Below are 24,153 nucleotides of genomic sequence, written 5' to 3'. Positions count from 1 at the left end.
ATCTCCGACGATTATGCAACTCAATTTAAGGCGAATACTTGACCCCTCCATTACGAACAAGCTCTTTATCTTCATTCACTTCCAGTCATTTTTGTATGCGAATTCCTGAAAGGTTTTAAAGCAGCTGACGTGGTTTTAAGCTCAGACAAAACCTTAAAATCCTTTTCAAAACGTTGGCCCAAATAAAAGCCAATAATTCAGATAAGCGGATAACTTGAGCTCTCAGTTGACACTCTAAATTAGCCCGCTATTTTTCCACTTTTATTTAATTAATTTATGTTTTTAGACATATTTAAAATCTGCCACTCCATTTTCACACTTTAGCAGAGCATCATGCCAAAAATCCTGGCTGATGGTTGAACTGGTCCACTTTGTTTGCTACATAAATAAATAAAACAACCATTATATAGAAACGAACTATATAATTGTCCTTCCTCTGCCACTAGGCTGTGTAATAACCTCAATTTTATGCTCAAACTCAAGTCCACAAAAAAACAACAACAAATACCAACCCAAAATAAATGGTCCAACAAACCTCTGCTGCAGTTCATTCAGATGATTAGTTACACTGAACTCTGCAGAGATGGATTCAGTAGATAGAGCTAGAACTCTGTCCCAATGCAACATCATTTTGCAATAATGTTCAGAAATGTGTTTGCTACAGTGATCATATCTCTGCTTTGTTGATGTCACAGCAACCCAGGTGCAATTTCTTCATTCTTCTTACAGGAACTGCACTCAAGAAGACAGACTTAACTCCTTCACACACACACACACACACACACACACACACACACACACACACACTCTCTCACACACACACACACACACAGGGGCGCTTGCACAAGATCCCGGGCCCTATGCATAGCCAGTAGCTAATTGTTGGTAGATGTGACACAAGAGGGAGCTAATGTTTCTGTTTTTTCATCTACATGGACATGGTTATTGCCTGACAATCGCAATTTTGTCTGGTTTATTAGCCGGGTCAGGCTTGTTGTATTCACCTTATTTTGCTACAAGGAAGAAGCTATTTTATGTAAATGTGCGAGACGTTCGGTTAAACAGAAGCTATATAAATAACTAGAGCAATGGCAAAGAGCAGTAAACTGTAGGCCTCATACTATTTGCACTACAAATTAGTGTGTTTATGATTATGATAACGAATTTAAAGTAATTTGGATCAAGCAGAATTGCTGTGATGTACAGGTAAAATAACAGGAAGAATGACACCGGAAGTCTCGCACATTTCAGTTACAAATATCTTAAAGTGGAAAGATGTATCACCATATTAAATCCCTAGATAGGAAAAAGAGAGCTAGAGATCAAACGAGAGAAAAGGGGGAAATGTTGTTTTCCAACATCTAAACTAAAAAAAAGCAGATTTTGACTGAAACCATGGAAAATGACTCACTGTGAAGCGCTGAAATATAAAAATAGATTGTGATTGTTCAGTTTTGTAAGTACAGATGACACAGAACCAACTGCAATCGGACCCAAACAGTGTCTATCATTTATTCCTATGATCACATGATTGTTATACACCAAAATCTTGTGGAAATCATTAAAGAAGCCCTTGAATGTGTATAAAGATATACACACACATTATCTGGGACTTAAATGAACATATGTAGACACAAGACAAGCAGAACATATACTTTAGATCTTTACATTCACATATACAGAAGAAAGAGACACTTTAAAAGGTTCTAACTTAAAATTTTCTTTAAAAAAAAAGAAAATCATAAAAACAAGTGCTTTGTTTTGTCATAAAAACCACAAACTGACACAAATTCACACAGGATTTCTTACATTACAGGGTACATAATGTATAATGGTATGTACTATCCATTGCATAAAGATCCCTAAGGTATAAAAATGGATTCGCTCACAATGAAGGTCTTAAGATAAGTTAAATTTATGCCATTTATTGTAAAATGTCTATCCTTGATTGCGAGCTACAAAAGTCACTGATTATGGCAGCCAGTGCTCATCCATAAGGTGCTCGGGCGACTAAAGGCAATTAGGCAATGATCCCTCTATATACACATTCACAATGGCTTGCGGGTCACTACAGCAGCTTACGGATACACGTCACTGCACTCAAAAACTCCCTGAATTTCAGCTCACGTGTCACTTCCTGTCAGGGAGCATTGGGTCAACCTCCCGTAGGGTGGTCCATCGCTGTCCTGTGAGCTAGTAGGTCCTTTATCAAAGGCAATGATAGTGTTCTCGACGAGTCCGGCTGGACGTCACGTGCAAGTTTGATCAGCAAGTCTTGACGGAGGATTTGGACACGTCTGAGGTTTTCATGATGACACTGGCACGCTTTTCGTGGACCGACATCTGGCTGGAGGGTCCGGGGCTGTGGGAGGATGAGGGCAAAGGGGTGTTTAACAGGCTCCAGGTCGGCCCACCAGTGAAGGGGGTGTGCAAGGGTGAAGATGCGGGTTCTCGGACAGTGGTTATCTTGAAGTTGGTCTTGTCGGTAGAAATGAAAGTGGACATGCCAGGCAGCGCCATCCTCACCTTCTTGTCTTCATGTCCAAATAGAGCGGCCTGAATACGCTGCAGGGCAGAACAAAGCCACATCAGTGATTAGAACACTAGAATAATTCTAATAATAATAATTTATGTTCATTCAATGTTAATAATTTGACATGTTTTTTTTTTATCTTTTAGATGTCATGGACTCACAAATATATCACTATCGCCTGATCATTGCTTTGGGATGTTTGATCGGCAGTCTCTTAAAAAAGCCGATCTCAAGCTGATGACGCGCCTGCTGTGAGAGGTTTGGCATGACATGCAACGGCACCATCTCACAGTCTCTGTCCGGCGTGGGTGAAATAATTATAATGCCAAAGGTGTGGTGCAATTCATATTTCTTCATTAAATAACTTCTAAAGTAACTGAAACTTTCTGTGAGACAATTTCACAAACAGCGCGAGTGAATCACTGCTCTCCTGGAGACTGTGCGCTCATGCACACTCGCAGTGCACACACATAACACCAGCTTCACACATACTCCGTTAACAGTGCATTTTTACCGTCCTCATGTCAATGGATTTTAAAATGTTCACACTGCACACGGTTGTGGTCCGGCAGTGCGGTCCATAAGCAGTCTGCAGCAATTGATCCACACAGAGTTAGCTGAATTCGCTGAACTAAAGTGACAAGGTGAAACACTCGTGGAGGTAGGAAAACATAGTTCTTTATGAGCTGCGGGATTGCTTGTAATAAAGATTTAAATGCAAAAGAAAAGGCAGTAGAGCTGACTGTTTCTGTCAGTGGTAAGTTTTAATTTAGAATGTTTGTGATAACGTAAGAAATGTAGTTTAATTGTTTTGCCACTTGCCTGAGCAACTGTGTTGTGCTGTGTGTAAGCTATTGTGCAACAATTGCACAAGTGTAAAAACAAAAATACACTGCATGATCGAACATTTAGGTGAGATAAATATATATTTTGGGAAATGTCTAAAAAATGCTCCCCTCCACCCCTCAAAAAAATAAAAAATAAAATAAAAAAAACCCCTCTCACAAGAGTCACATATAAGAGAGAAATTCCCCCCATTTTCAAAAATGAAATTCAGACCCTGAATAGATAAAATTGAAGTATTACTATAATATAACTAATTCTGCATGATAAAAATAAGGCTTTAAAAAAAGATCGTTATCGATGAGGGTGTATATATATATATATATATTTATTTTAATCTATTTTAATTATAATTATATTTATTTAAATTTTGTTTATTATTATTTCATTTAAATTTAATTATAATCACATTTTTATTTATTCATTTTAATAAATTATTTTAATTCTTTTTTTATTATTATTACGTTAAACCAGTTGATATTCATTTTAATCAAATGTTTTTATTCATTTATTTACATTTGTTTATTATTTATTTGTTTGCCATTTTTTTAAAGGATTTTCTATAAAGAAATCCCTTCCTGACCCTCTCAATCATTATTTAAATAACAATAGTTTTTGTAGTTAAAAACAAATAAAAATAAAGCACATTTAGAAAAAAAAAAGATTGACCTGCATGTCATGCCATTTTTAACCAACATCAGAAAATCCTGAATATGAAAATAAACATGGCAAAAAGTCTGGTAATCTCTGCTGATGTTATGTGTCTTCCTCAAGAGCACAGGTTATAGTTTGCACTTGCAATCTGTCAATTTTCTACCAAGAACTAACCATATATTTTCATGAATTACAATCTGAAGCCATGTCATAAAACACACACACTTCCTTGTGTTCAAATTATGATAATCCCGAATTGCATGAGAGCGCTCTCGCCCACATCTCCAGGGGCCCCACCACACACAGCACACAGCTCACCGCCATCAGTTGCATTTCCTCTCTGACACTCAACTGCATGCTTTTGATTGTTCTCTCTAGAAAATGATGTGCTGCCTGTAAGACATGTGCTTCATACATCTCAACTGTGTTTAGACTGATAACTGGCACATAAAACAGTCTGTCCAATGATTATTAATAGCTTCTATTGTTTTACTGACAGAATTACGACGGCAGACTGGCTATCGTCCGACTGCAGGATCTGCTGGCTTCCTGGCACCATGTGGGGGCAAATTTATCACAAAAATCACCTTAAAGAGTCTAACGTTAAACTCAAACAGAAATTCTTACATTTAAAATACTGAAGAAAAAGAGACCATGGTACCATTTTTATGTGAAAATATTATTTATGTCCAAAGAAAAATCTGCTCAATATATATAGAAAAATAAATAAAACAATAATGTAAAATATGTGAAATATAGAAAATTCATATAAAATAAAATATGCAGTCATTTTGGATTAAAAACAATATAAAAACATTCATTGCTCTTGGACAAATTTAGTAACTTTATTCTTGTATGACAACATATCGTAAATACTAAATTAAGTTGTTTTATTTCCCTTTAATTATTACTGTTTATTTATTTTTTTAATTGAAATTTGTATTTATTTGATGGTATAATAATCTAAGAAAAAAAAGCATGTCTAAAAGGTACAATCTAATTTAAAACCTTCGGTATTTACAATGGTAAAATTATGAGAGACTTTTCAGGGTGTTTATATCCTGCCATGAAGCAAAATTCCCCTCCCTCGAAGCCTAAATGACATTTGCATCAGCCGTCAGCACTGACAGCGGTCTTCTGGCCTAGAGTAACTCTATGGGTGAATCAGAGAATCATGTTTTTCTATTTCAATAGTTTTCTAACAAGCCGCAGCACATTTGCCGGAATCAGCGAGAAGCGTCACGTCACTGCTTGCTCTTTCTCTTTTTTTCCTCCCGTCTTGTTTTGCATCAGAGTTCTGAGGTAAAGGAACCGAAAAAAGGGGGTTGAGAGTACCATGTCAGCTTTACCCAGTTGCATGCTGGAACTTACATGTGTGGATAGATACTGTGCGCTAGTAAACGGGAACTTGGAAAAGCCACAAGCTTTCAGGCATGAAACAATAAATCACAAGACCTGTTATTTTAAAATCAAATTGAGTTTTATAACTTCTAGTCCTTTTTAAGTCTGTGGCTTAAATCTTGTCTTTTAGCAGATAAAGCCATTTGAAATGTAGTCTTCCTTTTCCAGATAAACAAAACTGACCAAAGTATTATGACTCATGCATATACAAACTTTCACCTAATTAAATGTACTGTAGGATGATAATTACATCATTATTTGAGTAGCGAGTAGCAAAGCATGTTCAAGTACCGTACATTTCCTTATTAAAGTAAAAATGCTTCTTCATATTCTGTGTATCAGTTTGTATGCTACAGTTGATTTATCTAATCTGGCACGCTTGTACAAGACTAAATGAAAAACTTTAAGCTCAGGAAATGGCCCCCGATACTAGTTTACTCAAAAACAGCTGTGACATCTCTAGAGGCAATCACAGGCCGGACTGATCGTGCAAAAAAAGCCAAAGTGAGCGAGTACTTAGACGTGTTAGACTATCAAGGAAATTTGAGTCTGTAATCTTACTACTGCAATGGGCTGTGAAAACACTTGCACACAAGCACTGACAGCGTTTGATATATTTGGCCCTCAGAGTCGCAGAGTGAGAAATAGCCTGTGAAAACTTGCTCTGCATAATTCAAATGCACAAAAAAAATACCTTCACATACTCTGGATCAACGCTCTTCTAGAAACGGACTCTATGCATGCATGCAAAAGCACATTTTTGGCACTGCATGCATGTTAACCTGCATATCTGTGTTATGTCAGTAACAAACCTCTGTACAAAAGAGCTTCCTTTAAATGTCTGAGCCACTAAACTGAATATAGCTATTCAGGCAGCTGCTATAAACATATAAACAGTAACTCGCTCAGCAAGATTCTTCTCAAACTGTTGCATTTGCCATAGTTGACCTGAAAGTCAGCACAGGTGCAAGCAGTTTATATGACAGTGCCTCTTGTGGCTGAGAATGCAACACATACTAATTTTAAAGGAACAGTTCCCCCAAAAATGAAAAATTGACTTCAAATTTACTCTCGCTCAAGCCACCAAAGATGTAGATGAGTTAGTTTCTTCATCAGAACAGATTTGGAGAAACGTAGCATTACATCACTTGCTCGCCAATGGATCCTCTGCAGTGAATGGGTGCCATCAGAATGAGAGTCCAAACAGCTGATAAAAACACTGCAATGATCACAAGTAATCCACACAGTGAGTCTATTAAGTGAAAGTGAAAAGCTGCTTGTTTGTAAGAAATAAATCCATTACTAAGGCGTTTAACCTTAAATCATTGATTCAAAAATGCTATCAAGTCCATAATCCATGACAACGCTTCCTCAGGTTAAAAAGTCCATCTCTTGTTGTTCTCTCACATCAAAATCCAGTGCCATATTTGTTTAATGCTGTTTTGGACTGTTTCACTCCTGTGCAAAATGTGCTTGATCAGTGCATATTTCGCTCCTGATTCAGAGGAGACAACTTTTTCACTTGATAAAAACAAGGTTATGAATATAGGACACAAGATTGATGGACTGGATGGATTACTTGTGGATTATTGTGATTTTGTGTTGTGTTTTATCAGCTGTTTGGATTCTGACGGCACCCATTCACTGCAAAGGATCCACTGGTGAACGAGTGATGTACAGTAATGCTACATTTCTACAAATCTGTTCTGATGAAGTAAACTCATTTTGGATGGCCATGCATTTTCAATTTCTAAGTGAACTATTCTAACATTGTGAAATCAAATAATTTGAATAATTTCATAGTGCATATTTTTGCCTTTAGCATCTGTACGAGAAGCACAATTCAGTTCCTCACACCCCTAAAGCCACTGCAATAAACAGACGTACACAAAAGGATTCTGGGTATTGCTTGGACACATCCATTAAAAGAACTCTTCTTTCAGGTTATTCCTTTTGGCCACTATCCCTCAGAAACTGCAGTCAGCAATAATTTCAGATGTGAACACAATAACAATCTACTTTGTGTTTAAACCTGTCAAGTTTTGAAATAGTTTGGATGGATTTTGCACTTACCTCTTTGGAGTCTTCCTCACTGGCGCTGTCTGTATCGCTCTCTGCTGGAAGATAGAAAGAAAGCAAAGTGGTCAGACTGATTCATCAGGGATTTCCTGACAGACAGGTTACCGTGAATGGGTGGATGAAACAATGCAAAGATCATCAGATTAAAAAAAAATATATCTTTACATCTTGTATATTTAACCGTAAGAAGTTTTAACTGATTGCACAAATTAACAACTGAAAGATATCCTCAGGGCCAGTCATTTCAAATTTTTTTAGATGAGGAAATACATTTTAAATTGCACAGAGAGCTGCTTAGATAAGACTATATCAATCAGAAATATAAGGAGACAGCAGCTAGTTTGCTTTGGCAGTGTGGCATTGCGTTTGTGTTTACTATGAATAACTCAACACTTAAGCATGACATTTCATGCCATAAACCACATGCTTTCAGCCTCAGGGACTTCTGAGAAAAAAAGGATTGTTGATTGGAAAACATGGAACAACAGGACATGAGTCAACATTCCCGTCCGTGTACAAACACACTGACAAGTGCTACTGTACGGTAAATTTCATGCTACTAAAAACAAGTTTTCATAAGCCAAGCCCCACAATTTCAACAATGGCAAGAGTTCATCTCAGTACTCCACATGCAGTCAATGAGCAGACTATATTAAGAGACAGACAACACCGCAGATAAAGGATATATATGGGTATTTTTTTTTCTACTCTAGGAAGTAATTTGCATTCCTTAGTTGTAACTAGCTCCCAGAGGGAACTGAATGAAACAGGAACACTTATAGACAAATGCAAAAACGTTCTAGCTTTAATCTTGGATCTAGCAGTGTTCACACTTTTAGCAGCGAGCCGGATGGCTTCTTATCAGAAGCAGTGTTTCAGAGCAGGCCTCTGCTATAGTCAGAAACAAATAATTAGTGGTGTTTGCTAAGATAAGAATTATAACTAGGGGGAATTCTGGTAAATTGGGACACTTTGGCCATTGAGATGACTGGGAGAAAAATGTCCCAAATAACTGAATTCACTGTTACTCATTTTAACAGTTTGTAATAAGGATTTGAATAAACCTCTAACCCTGAGTATTATGCTTTAGCATTCATCTCTACTAAACATAGGGTGCATATGCGCCGTTCATACGGGACACGTCCCAGCCAGGATTTTAATAATGCCTAAAACATCCAGAGCAGTTTGACCAATAACATGCAGCTATTGTACATAATCGACCAATCGTGCAACTATGTGTGAGAAGGTGAGATCTAGAGGGAATGATCAAAGTGATGCAAATATGCGCACATCACATCAAAAGAACAAAACAAACTGCAACACAATGCTTCAAGTCAAATTAACAAACAAACACGTGAAAGCGATTCGAAAGCATAAGGAGCCGTCTGCTCTGCTCTTTATAGCTCTCATGAATGTTACACAACGATTAACCTGCACAGTGCAAATAGCCAAAACCAGGATATTTTAGGCAATATTAAAATCCTGGCTGGGACGTGTCTCATATGAACGGCGCATATGGTCACTCTAACTAAACACCAATGAATGATTCATGCAATTAGATGTTTTAAGACACGTTTTTGCTTCGAAGCCAATAAAATGTACAAGAAATTCTCATAGATTTACAATAAAAATTATATTATAGACTCCTGCTAGAATACCTAGCAACATCATAGCAATTCACTTAAAAAAACATTACAACAAACTTATTTAGACTTACTTGCTTAACCCAGAGATGGTATTAGAACAAGCTAATTCTCCAAAATGGTTTAATTATCATAAAGTAAGTACTTTATCACTGCTAGATCTTCAACGACCTCGACATTTTATCTTACAAGCCACATTACATTCTGGACAGTGTTGTTATTGTTAACTAAACTAAAAACTATAATAAAGCTTAAATAAAAAAATAAAAAATACAAGAAAATGGAATATACAAATTGTTGCTTTGGCAAATAACTTAAAATACGTTTAAGTTGAAGTACTGAAATTTGTTAATACTAAAACTGAATTAAAAATAAATTTAAAAAACTATATAGAAACTACAAAGATACTTACAGAACTACATAGAAACGTACAATAAATACATTCTGTCATATGCTTCCTTTTAGTAAAATGTGGACACGTACTCATTTGTTTTCTGGTTTAAATGAATTATACCTCATTGTACTTATTCGTTCCATAGTTTTAATCAATTGTGGCTACATTGTACTACTTTATTCTCTCGTTTTAACTGAACTAAAACAAGGGAACTAATTTAGTCACACTTTATTTTAAGGTCCAATTCCAGCTAAAAAAAATATATTAACTATGACTTTTGTCTCATTAAGCTTCTAATTTGATGCTTATTAATAGTTAGTAAGGAAAGTTGTTAAGTTTAGGTGTTGGGTAGGATTGGGGATGTAGAATATGGTCATACAGAATATATGCTTTTATAAGTACTAATAAACAGCCAATATGCTAATAAACTAACTAGTTAACTTAATAGTGATAAACAATAGTAATAAACAACTAGTTAATAATGAGAATTGGCTCTGCAGAAATTACATACAGTCGTGGCCAAAAGTTTTGAGAATTACATAAATATTGGAAATTGGAAAAGTTGCTGCTTAAGTTTTCATAATAGCAATTTGCATATACTCCAGAATGTTATGAAGAGTGATCAGATGAATTGCATAGTCCGTCTTTGCCATGAAAATTAACTTAATCCCAAAAAAACCTTTCCACTGCATTTCATTGCTGTCATTAAAGGACCTGCTGAGATCATTTCAGTAATCGTCTTGTTAACTCAGGTGAGAATGTTGATGAGCACAAGGCTGGAGATCATTATGTCAGGCTGATTGGGTTAGAATGGCAGACTTGACATGTTAATAGGAGGGTGATGCTTGAAATCATTGTTCTTCCATTGTTAACCATGGTGACCTGCAAAGAAACGCGTGCAGCCATCATTGCGTTGCATAAAAATGGCTTCACAGGCAAGGATATTGTGGCTACTAAGATTGCACCTAAATCAACAATTTATAGGATCATCAAGAACTTCAAGGAAAGATGTTCAATTCTTGTAAAGAAGGCTTCAGGGCATCCAAGAAAGTCCAGCAAGCGCCAGGATCGTCTCCTAAAGAGGATTCAGCTGCGGGATCGGAGTGCCACCAGTGCAGAGCTTGCTCAGGAATGGCAGCAGGTGGGTGTGAGCGCATCTGCACGCACAGTGAGGCCAAGACTTTTGGAAGATGGCCTGGGTTCAAGAAGGGCAGCAAAGAAGCCACTTCTCTCCAAAAAAAACATCAGGGACAGATTGATCTTCTGCAGAAAGTATAGTGAATGGACTGCTGAGGACTGGGGCAAAGTCATATTCTCCGATGAAGCCCCTTTCAGATTGTTTGGGACATCTGGAAAAAGGCTTGTCCGGAGAAGAAAAGGTGAGCGCTACCATCAGTCCTGTGTCATGCCAACAGTAAAGCATCCTGACACCATTCATGTGTGCGATTGCTTCTCATCCAAGGGAGTGGGCTCACTCACAATTCTGCCCAAAAACACAGCCATGAATAAAGAATGGTACCAAAACACCCTCCAACAGCAACTTCTTCCAACAATCCAACAACAGTTTGGTGAAGAACAATGCATTTTCCAGCACGATGGAGCACTGTGCCATAAGGCAAAAGTGGTAACTAAGTGGCTCGGGGGCCAGAATGTTGAAATTTTGGATCCATGGCCTGGAAACTCCCCAGATCTTAATCCCATTAAGAACTTGTGGTCAATCCTCAAGAGGCGGGTGGACAAACAAAAACCCACTAATTCTGACAAACTCCAAGAAGTGATTATGAAAGAATGGGTTGCTATCAGTCAGGATTTGGCACAGAAGTTGATTGAGAGCATGCCCAGTCGAATTGCAGAGGTCCTGAAAAAGAAGGGCCAACACTGCAAATACTGACTCTTTGCATAAATTGTGCACACGATTTACTAATTTGTTCCCTCAATGTACTAAAATATGCGCACGATTACTATTGCGTTCCCTCTATTTACTATTTCGTTTCACTCGATTTATAAATTGTGCGCACTATTTACTAATTCGTTCCCTCAAAGTACGCCCCAATGACGTGCGCCCGATTAGCAAATCGAGGGAACGCAATAGTAAATCGAAGGAACACAATAGTAATCATGCGCACGTTTTAGTATGTACATTGAGGGAACGAATTAGTAAATCGTGCGCACAAAAAAAAAAAATTCTTGCATGTCGTGTGGAGCTCCATACATTAGTGACGAAATAATGCTTAAAAAAAACACTGGTCCTGCCAACAACCCTGAACACGCTAATATCAAAAAGTAGTGAGAGTAGTATTGCCAACTCAGTCTTATATGATATTTGCAGACCAATACGCAAACTACTTAGCAACCAATCAGAATACTCTAGCAACCACAATGTGCAATGTGTTAACAATCTACTTCAAACACTTTGAAGGCACGCCGCAGTGCACTAAATACAGTACTACAATGAACACCTTAGCATTGCAGCTGCAAATCTTGCTCTAAAATAACTTTGGACAAAACTTGTCCATTACAGCAATGTAAGTGTTTAACTGTGCCATGCTTTAATTATAACATATATAAAACATATATAAAATAACTTTTGGACAAACTAGTCCATTGTAGCAATATAGGCTATTAGCTATATAGGCTATGGGCTAAGTGTATAACTGTGCCATGCTTTAGTTAGAACATACTGAAGGCACACTTTAACTTTATGAAGACAAGCACATGCAGGTGAGAGTGTGAACTGTGTTCGCACCTCACCGTTATATATTAACTCCATCCGGCCAGAGCTGAGTTACAGTACAGAGGTACAGCCGACGTGACATAGACAGCATGTCCTTGAGCCTTAACTCTAATGGACATTGTACAACACAAGCTACACACGCAGCCTACACAGATCTCAATGCCTCAAAGCATGTTTCAAGCTAAAACATAAGATGCTTTAGCAGTGATGTTTTCAATCTGATATGAAATGAACGCTTTCTTTTCAAATAAGAACAACAGATACACTGCAAAAAATTATTTTCTTACTTTTTGGTGGTTTTCCAGTACAAACATCTAAACATTCTTAAATAGGATATTTTGAGAAACAAAATGAATTAAGATATTAACTCTTGTTCTCCAAAATAATTGATAAAATGAAGGTTAAGAAAAGGGGTAAGAAAACTGAACTTAATTCTAAGGAAATTTTTCCGCCACTGAATAAAAACAAACAAAATTGCCAGTTTACAGCTCGCATTTCTCAAACTTGTAATTCTGACTTTTTTCTCAGATTTACATGATATAAACTGATTATTGCCTGAAATTGTCACAACTGCGAACTCCCAACTGTGAGAAAAAAAATATAAAATTGCATGTTAGTATCATGCAATTCTTAGAAAAAAAGCCAGAATTGTGAGATAAAATGTCGCAAATCCTTGTTTACATTTTTTAATCAGTGGCGCAAATGGACTTCCATATTTTTCTGACCCAACTGACACCAATTTTGTTTAAGCTCATTTAATTTGAGAACTGATTCAAAAATCAAATTTAATATCTTATGTAATTTTTCTTCTCAATTAAATGCATAGATAAAAAATGTTTTAGATCGTTTAACTGGAAAAAAGAAATACGAAATAATTTTTTTGTAGTGTAGTACCTAAAAAAAGAGACATTATCTACACTGCAATAAACAATCTTCTTATTCATTATTTTTGTCTTGTTTTCCAGAACAAGTATCCAAAATTCCTAAATCAAAATGAATTTACTTGAAAAGCACAATAATTAAATATATTAAGTCCGATTTTCTGAAAAAAAAAAATTAAGTGAATTATTGCCTGAAACGAGAACAAATATCTGTCAATGTGGAAAAAGACAAATAAGCTTTATTCAAAGTAAAAACAAGATTATTTTTCCAATTGACAGATTTTTTTTTTTATGTTTACAGCCTAAATTAATTTTGATATTTTTTTTAGAAAACAAGACTTAATATCTTAAGAAATGTACATTTTCAAATTAAATGTATCTAGATGCAAGAAGATATTTAAGATAAGATACAAAAACAAAATACATCAAGTAAGAAAAACTACACTGAAAAAGAGGTTATGTCATGCTTGTTTGTTTGCACACACGAGATCAAATCTACCGCCTGTATCGGTTTCCACTGGTCACTGAAAAGCAAACAACAGGATAGTATGGAGGACTGGACATTTATATTAATCAAAAAGTCAAAATACTTCAGCAAATGGAACCGGCCTGGGACAAATTCAAACCGACATCTTTGTAACTGGATGAGTGCAAAACCAGCAAGGATCTCAAAGCAATGCTGCACTGTGAATATAGTCATGGCTAAAGTATATTTGTCAAGCCAACCTCCATACGAGGAGACGGGGGAGATCTGTAAGGGGTACAGGTCACTGGAGGTCACGGTCTGCTCCTCATTCTCCGTCACCACCTCAATGGTCTGACACACGTCCGGCAGATCGTTGATGATCAGGTGGTCGTCCCCTGGGCTCCGCCCACCAGCCTCTGAGGAAGGAGAACAGGGAAGAGAGAGTGAATATGGAGAACAGTGAAGTGGGAAGTGAACGTGTGTCTTAAAGAGGCGTGAGCCAGATCGGTGTCATTTTTCACTCTGGACGCAATCCCTCTGGTCCATGAAGCTGAACTCTATTTCCCATGACTCCGTAATAAAATGATGCACTGGAAACAAGGTTAAAAACAAATTAACCAGCTGTAAGGCATTTTGTAAATCAATTACGTTACAGTTGATTTTGCTTTGCCAATTCCATGTGCATCACAGATCCCACATGACTAACAAAGCAAACACATGCAAAGCTTACCTTTTACCCCGACCGAGTGCGTTAGTGAGATTGAAAGGGAAACAGAGAACAGTGGACGTGAATAAACAAACACAGGAACAAGGAGATCTGGATAAACAGGTCCACAACAGAATGATAGGTGTAGTGGGATCATATCCCATCCCAAATGTAAAAGACTCGCACTTAAATCTGTCAAGAGCGTGCCTAAGTTTAATGTCACCTCAAAATAATGTAAATAAATTAGTAAATATATACACTTTGCATAAATTACATATGTATTTGTATGTTGTGGTAGCAATTGGTGTACTTAATTAAATTCATGTTGATTTATCCTGTTGTAAATTAAATTATTATTATTACAGTATGGGAATTTGGTGGGAAAAAGTTGCATGGATATATATTTTTCTTATTTTTTTTTCTTTTAATGGGGAGAAATATGACCCATAATTTGACCTCCACAATCTCCAATGACACAACCTTTTACAAAACCATTCCTTCATTATGTCACTAACTGTTCATTTAACGCCAGCCATTCATACAATTCAATAGAAGGCAAATCAAAAGGCTCTTTCCTAACTCAAACCGACAGCATTGTGACTCACTGGGTTTCCATGTGTAGGTGTTATAACACGGCTGCTGGCATGAGGAATAAAACTTACTCTATTGATCAAATTCAGTGTCATGAGTAGATAACGTCTATAAAGGTTTTGATTTTGGAGATTTGTGAAGGCAGAGAAATGTGAGAGAAAGTCAAACAGCTGTGAAGTGATGCATGTGTTAAATTAGGATAGGAGAGGCACAGCAAAATAAAAACTCAGGTTGTTGTGAGCGAAGCCTGAAGAATTCAGGGTAGTTGCAATAAGTGGCTGAGGAACACAGAACAAACTGCTGTTACATATTCTCTCAAACCACAAGTCTTGCTTTTTTGAAGAGAATCCTAAAATAAACTTGAGAGATCTTTTAACAGCTTAATCTGTAATAATAATATAACTGAAAAAATACATAAGAATGAATATTTGATACATACAAAGTGTTCAACATATTTTAACGGTTTTCTTTTTCTTTTAAAAAGCAGGACATATTCTCTGGTTGAACAGAATTTAAATGGATAATATATAAGACAAATATGTATAATAATAACAATAATAAATTATATTTTTTAATAAAATATTCATTGACTATTTGCTGCATGTATAAAATATTATTATTATTATTATTATAATTATTATTAAAAATAATTACAAATAATAAATACACAACAAGCCATTCAATATTTTAGGTTTTTTTTTTGTTTTTATTTAAAAAGCATGACTTGTGCCGAATGGACAGAATTTGAAAGTAATATATTTATAACAAACACTAATTATTATTAAAATTAATATTTTTTTAAATACAAGCTTAAAAAAACAAACATGAAACCTAACACTTACAAAAGATACCTATAGCTAATACAACAATAGCCAGAAGTGTATTTTCTATAATTATTAATTTATAATTATTTTGTATCAAATATCTTTTCAAATATTTGGGTATTACATTATTATTATAAATAAATGATTATTATTATTACTATAATGATATACTATTATATAATAATAATAATTATATTTTTTATATATATATATATATATATATAATTTGTATTATTATTAATAAAATAATTAATACTCCCTTGAATAGCAGTTATGTAAAAAGTTGAATAAACAGATCTGCCAGATTATGTTTAGTCTGCCTATTAAACTCTGATATACTTCAAACGATTTTGGTCTTTGTTTCGGGTAAAAAAAAAAAGTTAGAATAATATTTAACAGCAATTCAGAATCAAGTACAATATTTGTAATAAAAAATAACCTTTCCATTTTCCATAATCAGTCCTTTACGGGAAGTGTGAATGGCTCATATTCTTAAAACTTTAGTATGATTAGCACTTTATTTTATTAGTGTTAGTGTTAATTTTATTAAACTGGGTAAATGATTACTCCTTTTTATATTGTATGTAATGTCATGGTTTAATTTGGATTAAAACAAAGGTTTTTGGCATTTCATATATTGCATACCTTTTAAATTTGCTTATTGAAAAAACAGCAGCAGCATGTACACACGTATTTGGTTTCTTGCCACCTTATATGTCCACTCTTTCCATTCATTCTTTTCATGGCTTTAGAAAACTTGTCTGGGGTGTTGGCATTGACGCCAAGCTTTGTTGCTATTTCTTTCTAGGAATTAAATACTTTCTCGATCGTACAGGTGCAGATATATTTGTGCCAGCTCAGCTACTTGACAGTGTGTTCATGTTGTTAGTAACATTGTTGTTTTGGATGTTGTTCTCTTGTCTGACCTCGGTGGAATGAGAAACGAAATGGGAAAAAGATCTCACATCAAAGAAGGTGGAGTTTCAGAACGTGTTTAGGTGAATGTGAATGTGTTTAGGAGCCAAATGAACTCCCCCAGAAAGTTCGCTTTGGTGATCTGTTTCGAACTGCCAGAACGAACTCAAAACGAACCTCGCTTCAGCCTGATTTTGTTAGAAATTACATCATATCAGTTCATTCTTCAATTTCGGTGGAAGTATATCGGGGCCTTAATAGATGACTCACAATTATCTGTTTTGGTGAGCAGAGAAATAAAATGTGCCACAGAGAGAAAGCATACAGATAAAAAACGAATCCATAGAGCAGAAAGCATTTCAGGTTGTAAGTCCTTTCTTGCTAGATTGTGAAGAACAGGTTCTACTTGAATATACTCATGTGACCTGAGCACAGGTGTGCAGGGTGGAGCAGGAAGAACTACCTACCTGTACCAGAGTAATCTGCCTCCTGTTTGATTGTGACTGGGGTTTTACACGACGAAGAGCCGTTACTGTTTTCCCAACTCGAAGGTGCAGGGCATGGTCGCGCTGCCTGCAGTTAACACACACACAAACACATTACATTCACATCTGTGTCAATTAATCTCATAACATTTTTTGATTACAGCATTTCTAACAGCAACAGAATATACACAAGCGTGAAAGTCCATACCTTTATCTTTTCTTCTTTTTCAATCCCTCTCTTTTTTCCTTTGAGAAACACAGACACACAAATCTAGATCCGTGCACGCAAATAAATAACACTTCAGAAAGTATCAAAACGGCATGTCACAAAACCTGTCAAGAAGATTTCTGGGTTCAACTGTTTCACTGGTGGGTTGTTAAAGTATTGGGACATTTGTCTTATATTAAAGTATAAGACATTTGGTCCCCACAAGTATAGTCAATAAAATACACACACAAAGTAAGGCCGCTTCTCAGCAGGTTCATGAACGCTGAACATCTGCTGACATCCTGGAGCTCACATCTGCGAAAACTTTATCTTTATTAACAAACTCCATATTTGAAGTCTAAATGAGTACATTCTCAACTAAAAACTCTTAAAACTAGGCTATTATTTTTTAAACTATAGTGGATTTGGGCGCATGCCATTACACTCGCTGTGGAGTGATACAAACGGTGAAATGGTTCTGTTATCACTAGGATATTGCACTCCTCTCAGCCAATCAGATTCGAGGACTAGAAATAACTGTTGAATATATATGGAATGTCCTCACACAATATGGAAACACAACCTATGTGTGCGTCTGTGTGAAAAATGCACTTAATTTTCATATAAATAAAGGGTGAAAAATTACTATGTATTTTTCTTTTTTTTTCAGTTATTCAAGCATTCAATTATTTCTTTCTAATATTTTTCGGTGAAATATGGCAAACATATTTTTCTTATGTCAGCTTCTGTGAGATTGACCCAAAAACCTAACAGGCAGACTAGATGGGATCATCCCATTCTTAGGTGTGACTGAACAAACATGACAGAAATGTCTTTAAATGCACATCATGAAGGATATGAAGGATATGAAGGACTGACCTCTCTTTGAATGCCGTTCGGACGATGACAGCATCTTGTATACCCTGAAGGCGTTTGTTCCCTTTTTTATGCTTTTGTCTTTCACCTCCTCGATGTCAGGCAGGGAGTTCATCGCACAGCGGAAGTTTGCCTTCCATGTTTTGGGGTCCGGTTTGTCACCTGGTTGATATTTCCCTAAACAATGCCAGTGGATAATGCAGAATGGCAGTTAACTACCACTTCACTACAACTTTATATTGTATTGACATCATTAGCTGTAAACGTATGATGAAACTCAATCTGTAAGAGTATCATGGAGACACTTTACTGCACTCTTTTGATGTATAACAGAAACAACCACTCAAAACACCCTATCAACCAACTAGCAAAATCCTAACAACCACTCAAAACACCCTAGCAACAACTAGCAAAATCCTAACAACCACTCAAAACACTCTAGCAACAACTAGCAAAATCCTAACAACCACCCAAAAACACCCTATCAACCAACTATTATATGGCAGAATATTTCACAAACAATAGCCTCTTGCTCACGGCAAGTGAAAACAATTCTGCAAAAAGACAAGTTTAGTCACAGTACCTTGTTGACCCATTTGAGGCCCGGTATTTTACAAGAGTTTATCTGCTCTTCCAACCATGGTCTCATACGCATTCTCTCCACCGGCATGCTGGCCTAGAAAAATCCTAACAACCACTCAAAACACCCTAGCAACAACTAGCAAAAACCTAACAACCACCCAAAACACCGTATCAACCAACTAGCAAAATCCTAACAACCACTCAAAACACCCTAGCAACAACTAGCAAAATCTTAACAACCACTCAAAACACCCTATCAACCAACTAGCAAAATCCTAACAACCACTCAAAACACCCTAGCAACAACTAGCAAAAACCTAACAACCACCCAAAACACCGTATCAACCAACTAGCAAAATCCTAACAACCACTCAAAACACCCTAGCAACAACTAGCAAAATCTTAACAACCACTCAAAACACCCTATCAACCAACTAGCAAAATCCTAACAACCACTCAAAACACCCTAGCAACAACTAGCAAAATCCTAACAACCACTCAAAACACCCTATCAACCAACTAGCAAAATCCTAACAACCACTCAAAACACCCTAGCAACAACTAGCAAAATCCTAACAACCACTCAAAACACCCTATCAACCAACTAGCAAAATCCTAACAACCACTCAAAACACCCTAGCAACAACTAGCAAAATCCTAACAACCACCCAAAAACACCCTAGCAACAACAAGCTAAATCCTAACAAACACTCAAAACACCCTAGCAACAACTAGCAAAATCCAAACATCCACCCTAAACACCCTAGCAACCACCTAGCTAAATCCTAACAACCACTCAAAACACCTTAGCAACAACTAGCTAAATCCTAACAACCACTCAAAACACCCTAGCAACAACTAGCAAAATCCTAACAACCACTCAAAACACAATAGCAACAACTAGCTAAATCCTAACATCCACTCAAAACACCCTTGCAACCAACTAGCAAAATCCTATCAACCACCCTAAACACCTAGCAACCAACTAGCAAATGTCTAGCAACCACAGAGAACACCCTAGCAACCAACCAGTAAAACCCTAGTGACCAAACAATCCATCCCCCGTAGTGACACCCCCCAGTGACTACCAAGAACACCCTAAAATCCATCTAGGAACACTAGCAACCATAATGGAGCATGTCAACAGCTCCTTTAGATCAGCGGTTCTCAACTCCAGTCCTCGCCCCCCCGCTCTGCACATTTTGTCTCTCTTATTCAGGCATTTGTTCTATTTGGAAGCAAGTGCCCTACGGAGTGGACATCACAGGATATTCTGCCATGATCCCAGTTCTAAGTGAACGTATATGTTCCACTCAAAGTGCACTGAAGTGTGTGAGACATGAATTTAAATTGTATTTATTTACAGAGGTATATGATGTCACACTTGTCCATGTGCAGCACAAATCTGTGAATAAATGTTCCGAAGTGAAGTCAACTTCAACAGCTTTACAATTAAACCTAGTTTGAATCTAGTCTGGTCTAGATCTAGTTTGAATATTCACAACTGCATCCCAACATTATGAACGTTCTGTTTGTACAGCATGTATACTGTATGTGCATTTAAGGGCACACATGAACGTTTGCATGCTCACTGCACCTGTATGGATGGCCCAGTTTCGGAAGAGCGGCGCATCTTTCTCCACGTCCCAGCCGTGTCGCGCAGCATGCATCCATGGAATCTGGAATATTCTCTTCTCCTGCAGGCAAAGAACATGCAAAACATGTCACAAGCCAAGACACACCTAAAATGCACTGCATTTGTGCACAAAGTCAAATTTATATGGCAGAATATTTCACAAACAATAGCCTCTTGCTCACGGCAAGTGAAAACAATTCTGCCAAAAGACAAGTTTAGTCACAGTACCTTGTTGACCCATTTGAGGCCCGGTATTTTACAAGAATTTATCTGCTCTTCCAACCATGGTCTCATTCGCATTCTCTCCACCGGCATGCTGGCCTAGAGAAAGAGAGAGAGAGAGAGAGAGAGAGAGAGAGAGAGAGAGAGAGAGATCTGGAATGTGTCAAAGTTTGACAGCAACCTTTCCTCCTTCAACAGGTTGTTCATTCCTCTATGAATATCCAGGAAGCACGATGACAAACTTAAACCCTATTTCTAAAAACAAACCTCCAGCGGAGACCATCTGATTCACAATTTACCGAAAGTTACTGCAATCAAAATGATTATGACTTATGATTCGTATTTGGGCTTTTGTGAAAGCAAGAGTCAGGACCGTGAGTCAAGACGTGAATGACAACACATAGAGGGAGGATGTTTGTGTGTGTGTGTGTGTGTGGTGAGCAAGAGAGTTTATCTAACAAAGAGTACATGTGGTCAGACCTGTAATATCAATCATGCAACATGAGAGACACGACAAGATGTTTCTTGATCCATTTTCATTTCACAAACCTCAAATCACAAGTTAGTGATTAACCAATGTGAGCTCATATAAAGGTTTATAGTTAATCACAATGAAAACTTGCACTTTAAAATCATCCGTTTGTCGCTTAGACCTTTGTGCCTTTATGGTCCATTAGGAAATGAGAGCGAACATAGGCAATCAAAACACAGAACAACAACATACAAGCATTACACTGCATACTACAGCACAGACAGACACAATTATCAGCCCCCAAAAAGTTACAGTTTGAAATATACACATAAACCCACACGAAACCATAATAGTGTTGTAGTATTTAGTAAACACAATAGTATATATATATATATATATATATATATATATATATATATATATATATATATATATATATATATATATATATATAATATTTAAGTGTGGACATTTGTTTGTCTATTTTTAGACATTAATAGAATTAGATTATAGCAAAGCAACACGTTTTCTTGATACTTCTCATCTAAACTATTTATACCAACTATTCAACTTTCTCATTAACTATTCGTAGGCAAGTTAGTATGTCATAGTGTACATTATAACACTGTAAAGCCTGAATTTAATCGAACATCATGATTTGAACTTGACCAAAAATACTAATAATACTAAATATAATATAAAAACTATTAACTTTAGTTTGTTAATGCGTTATATTAACACAAAATCATGTAATAAGTTTATGAAGCTATATTTATCAGCTTATCAGACTAAATTCGGATTCAGACACTGGTGCACGAGTTTATGACAGACACTTTCCATTACAGTGCCCATGTTAGACCCAGTACGTGTCCATGTAAGTCAATAACAGCAATAATAATATCCACACGTCCGTGCAAACGTCTCAATAACATAATTTGACATTAAGAACACGTTATTCATTAGTTCTACTCAGTACTTACGGTGGAGTTACATTGCGGTGTCCCAATCATTCTTCCAGTACACTAAGTCAGTTGACTTCAACCTCCCCAAATAAGTATGATAGTGTTGTCAAGTCAACTCAAAAGTGAAAATAAACATTCCTTGATTCCCATTGGATCCAAACACCCCTTGACTTTCGATTTAACACTCAGCCCAGCAACACTCCGTGGCCTACAGCATAAACATCCACTTATATACACATGAGCCCTAGAAATACATCCGGAAATGTCATTTATTACCTGCGACGCGTAGAAATCACTCCAGGAATAAAAGCAAAGACTGTATGAAGAGTCTTGACAATTTGTAGTTCTCGATAACAAAACAAAAAGTCAAATGGGATTGATTTCGCTCTTCAGATCGAAAGCAAAACAAGTGAAGGAAACAAGCGCTTGGGTGGAAATCCCCAGCGTGCGCGCGTGCGAGTGAGCTTACTGCGTGTTTACAAATCCTACTACGGCCAGGGTTTGGATAATTAATATTAACGACGTGGCAAGACGTTCGCGAGCTGATTAGCTGGCACACAGACAACTTCGTAGGTGGGCGTGTGAATATTAGTAAAAGTAGGAGGCAGTCAGAGTAGTAACGCCTTGAATGGGGAAGGCCTAGCTAATGAATATTAATAGAGCAGCGACAGTTTTCAAACTGCTGGGTGTTTCTAAATCATGCAATCTAAATGATCCCCCTTACCCAACCCCACCCCTAAACCTAACGTCACTATGACGTTAACCAATCAGGTATCATGGTGTAAAAACATCCTAAACTGGTAACTCCCATTACTTTCCTGCAGAAGTATAGCTATACTTGTATGAATATTATCATACAATAATACTTTCTTGTTGGTATTTTATTGTATATCATAATTATTTTCATTAACATCACTTGTACCTTATTTTATTATTCTTTCCTCTCACAGCTTTGATTATGTGTGTAGTTATTTCGCAATACTTCATGTAAAACAATAAAATACCGGAGACTTTAAGCCGAGCAACGTCTCCGAACCTACTAAATATTCATTAGCTAAACCTTCGCCATAGTAGATTTTGCGCTGGTTTGCTCATTGGCTGCAGAATGAAATGCGAAACTCGATTTCATTTTCACTTCCTCGTTGTTTCGTTATTGCTTCTTAAAGGCGAAGCAGGCAGAAAAGAAACTCAAGCTGCCACATGCAGATATGTATCGCGCTTTAGTGCTGGTTGTGTGTGATTAGAAAATTACCAAATTTCTGAGAGTTCATTTGTGTTAATGTACATCACATATATTTATATGAAGGTGTTGTGCATAATGCATAGCTGTATGCATCTGACCAAAAATGCATTAATCTATTTTATGTTTTTATTGAGTGCACTACTGATGTGCATATAATAGTTGTGTCCATGACTATAGCTGGAATGACATTTACAGAAAGATATTGAGCTGTAGAGATGAGAGAAGCAATGCAAGTTGTTAAAAGCATTATAGCTGTGCAATCCTATCCTCACTGTGTCTTTCCACACACACACACACACACACACACACACACACACACACACAGAGAGAGAGAGAGAGAGAGAGAGAGAGAGAGAGAGAGAGAGAGAGAGAGAGAGACACTCATTATCTTATCTATGCTGCCAAGCCCTGCAACTCCCAGCGTATGATGCAACCATAGACTGTATAAAAGATATGCAACACACCGACTCTAACAACACAAACCATATTTTAATAATACACTGGACTCAGATATACTTTGCTAGAGTCCCATAATTGCAAAACTACCCTAAAGCTTTTCTAAAATCAATCCTCTTTTCTTAAATCATCCATGATTTTCCCCTGTATAGAAATATTTTTGAATTCAACAAACACGAAAAGGAAACAGCTTGACAGATGATTGAGAAACAAGACTGAAACAGAAATAAGATAAAGTTTCAGGGAGTTGTTCTGCTTTCTGTCTCATTTCTCAGGAACACAGCTTGTTTTTAAGCACTTGGCTGGGATCTAAGAACAGAACACCACCTTGTGGTTAATGCTGGTGT

At 36.7% G+C, this 24,153-nt stretch overlaps 1 protein-coding gene across 4 annotated transcripts; it reads right to left on the bottom strand.

Annotated features, from left to right (window-relative positions):
- Positions 1-1,482: 1,482 nt before the first annotated feature.
- On the bottom strand, positions 1,483-22,583 carry LOC132109851 (interferon regulatory factor 2-like). 4 transcript variants are annotated; one of them, XM_059516241.1, is made up of 9 exons: positions 22,384-22,583; positions 20,680-20,772; positions 20,413-20,512; positions 18,237-18,410; positions 17,358-17,395; positions 17,132-17,237; positions 13,889-14,044; positions 7,505-7,548; positions 1,483-2,565 (listed from the first exon to the last, which is right to left on the bottom strand). In XM_059516241.1, the coding sequence occupies exons 2-9, from the start codon at positions 20,764-20,766 to the stop codon at positions 2,266-2,268; spliced, it is 1,005 nt and encodes a 334-aa protein (XP_059372224.1). In that variant the 5' UTR covers positions 20,767-20,772; positions 22,384-22,583; the 3' UTR covers positions 1,483-2,265. The 4 variants fall into 4 exon arrangements, with proteins under 4 accessions (XP_059372224.1, XP_059372223.1, XP_059372222.1 ...); XM_059516240.1 differs by lacking the exon at positions 22,384-22,583 and adding an exon at positions 22,126-22,310 and having other exon boundaries at positions 7,505-7,545; XM_059516239.1 differs by lacking the exon at positions 22,384-22,583 and adding an exon at positions 22,126-22,305.
- Positions 22,584-24,153: the final 1,570 nt, after the last annotated feature.

Source organism: Carassius carassius, chromosome 29 (genome assembly GCF_963082965.1).
Source record: "Carassius carassius chromosome 29, fCarCar2.1, whole genome shotgun sequence".
In the NCBI taxonomy this organism is placed as follows: Eukaryota; Metazoa; Chordata; class Actinopteri; order Cypriniformes; family Cyprinidae; genus Carassius; species Carassius carassius.
The sequence above is the reverse complement of the archived record's forward strand: the minus strand, read 5'-3'. Positions and strand labels throughout refer to the sequence as shown.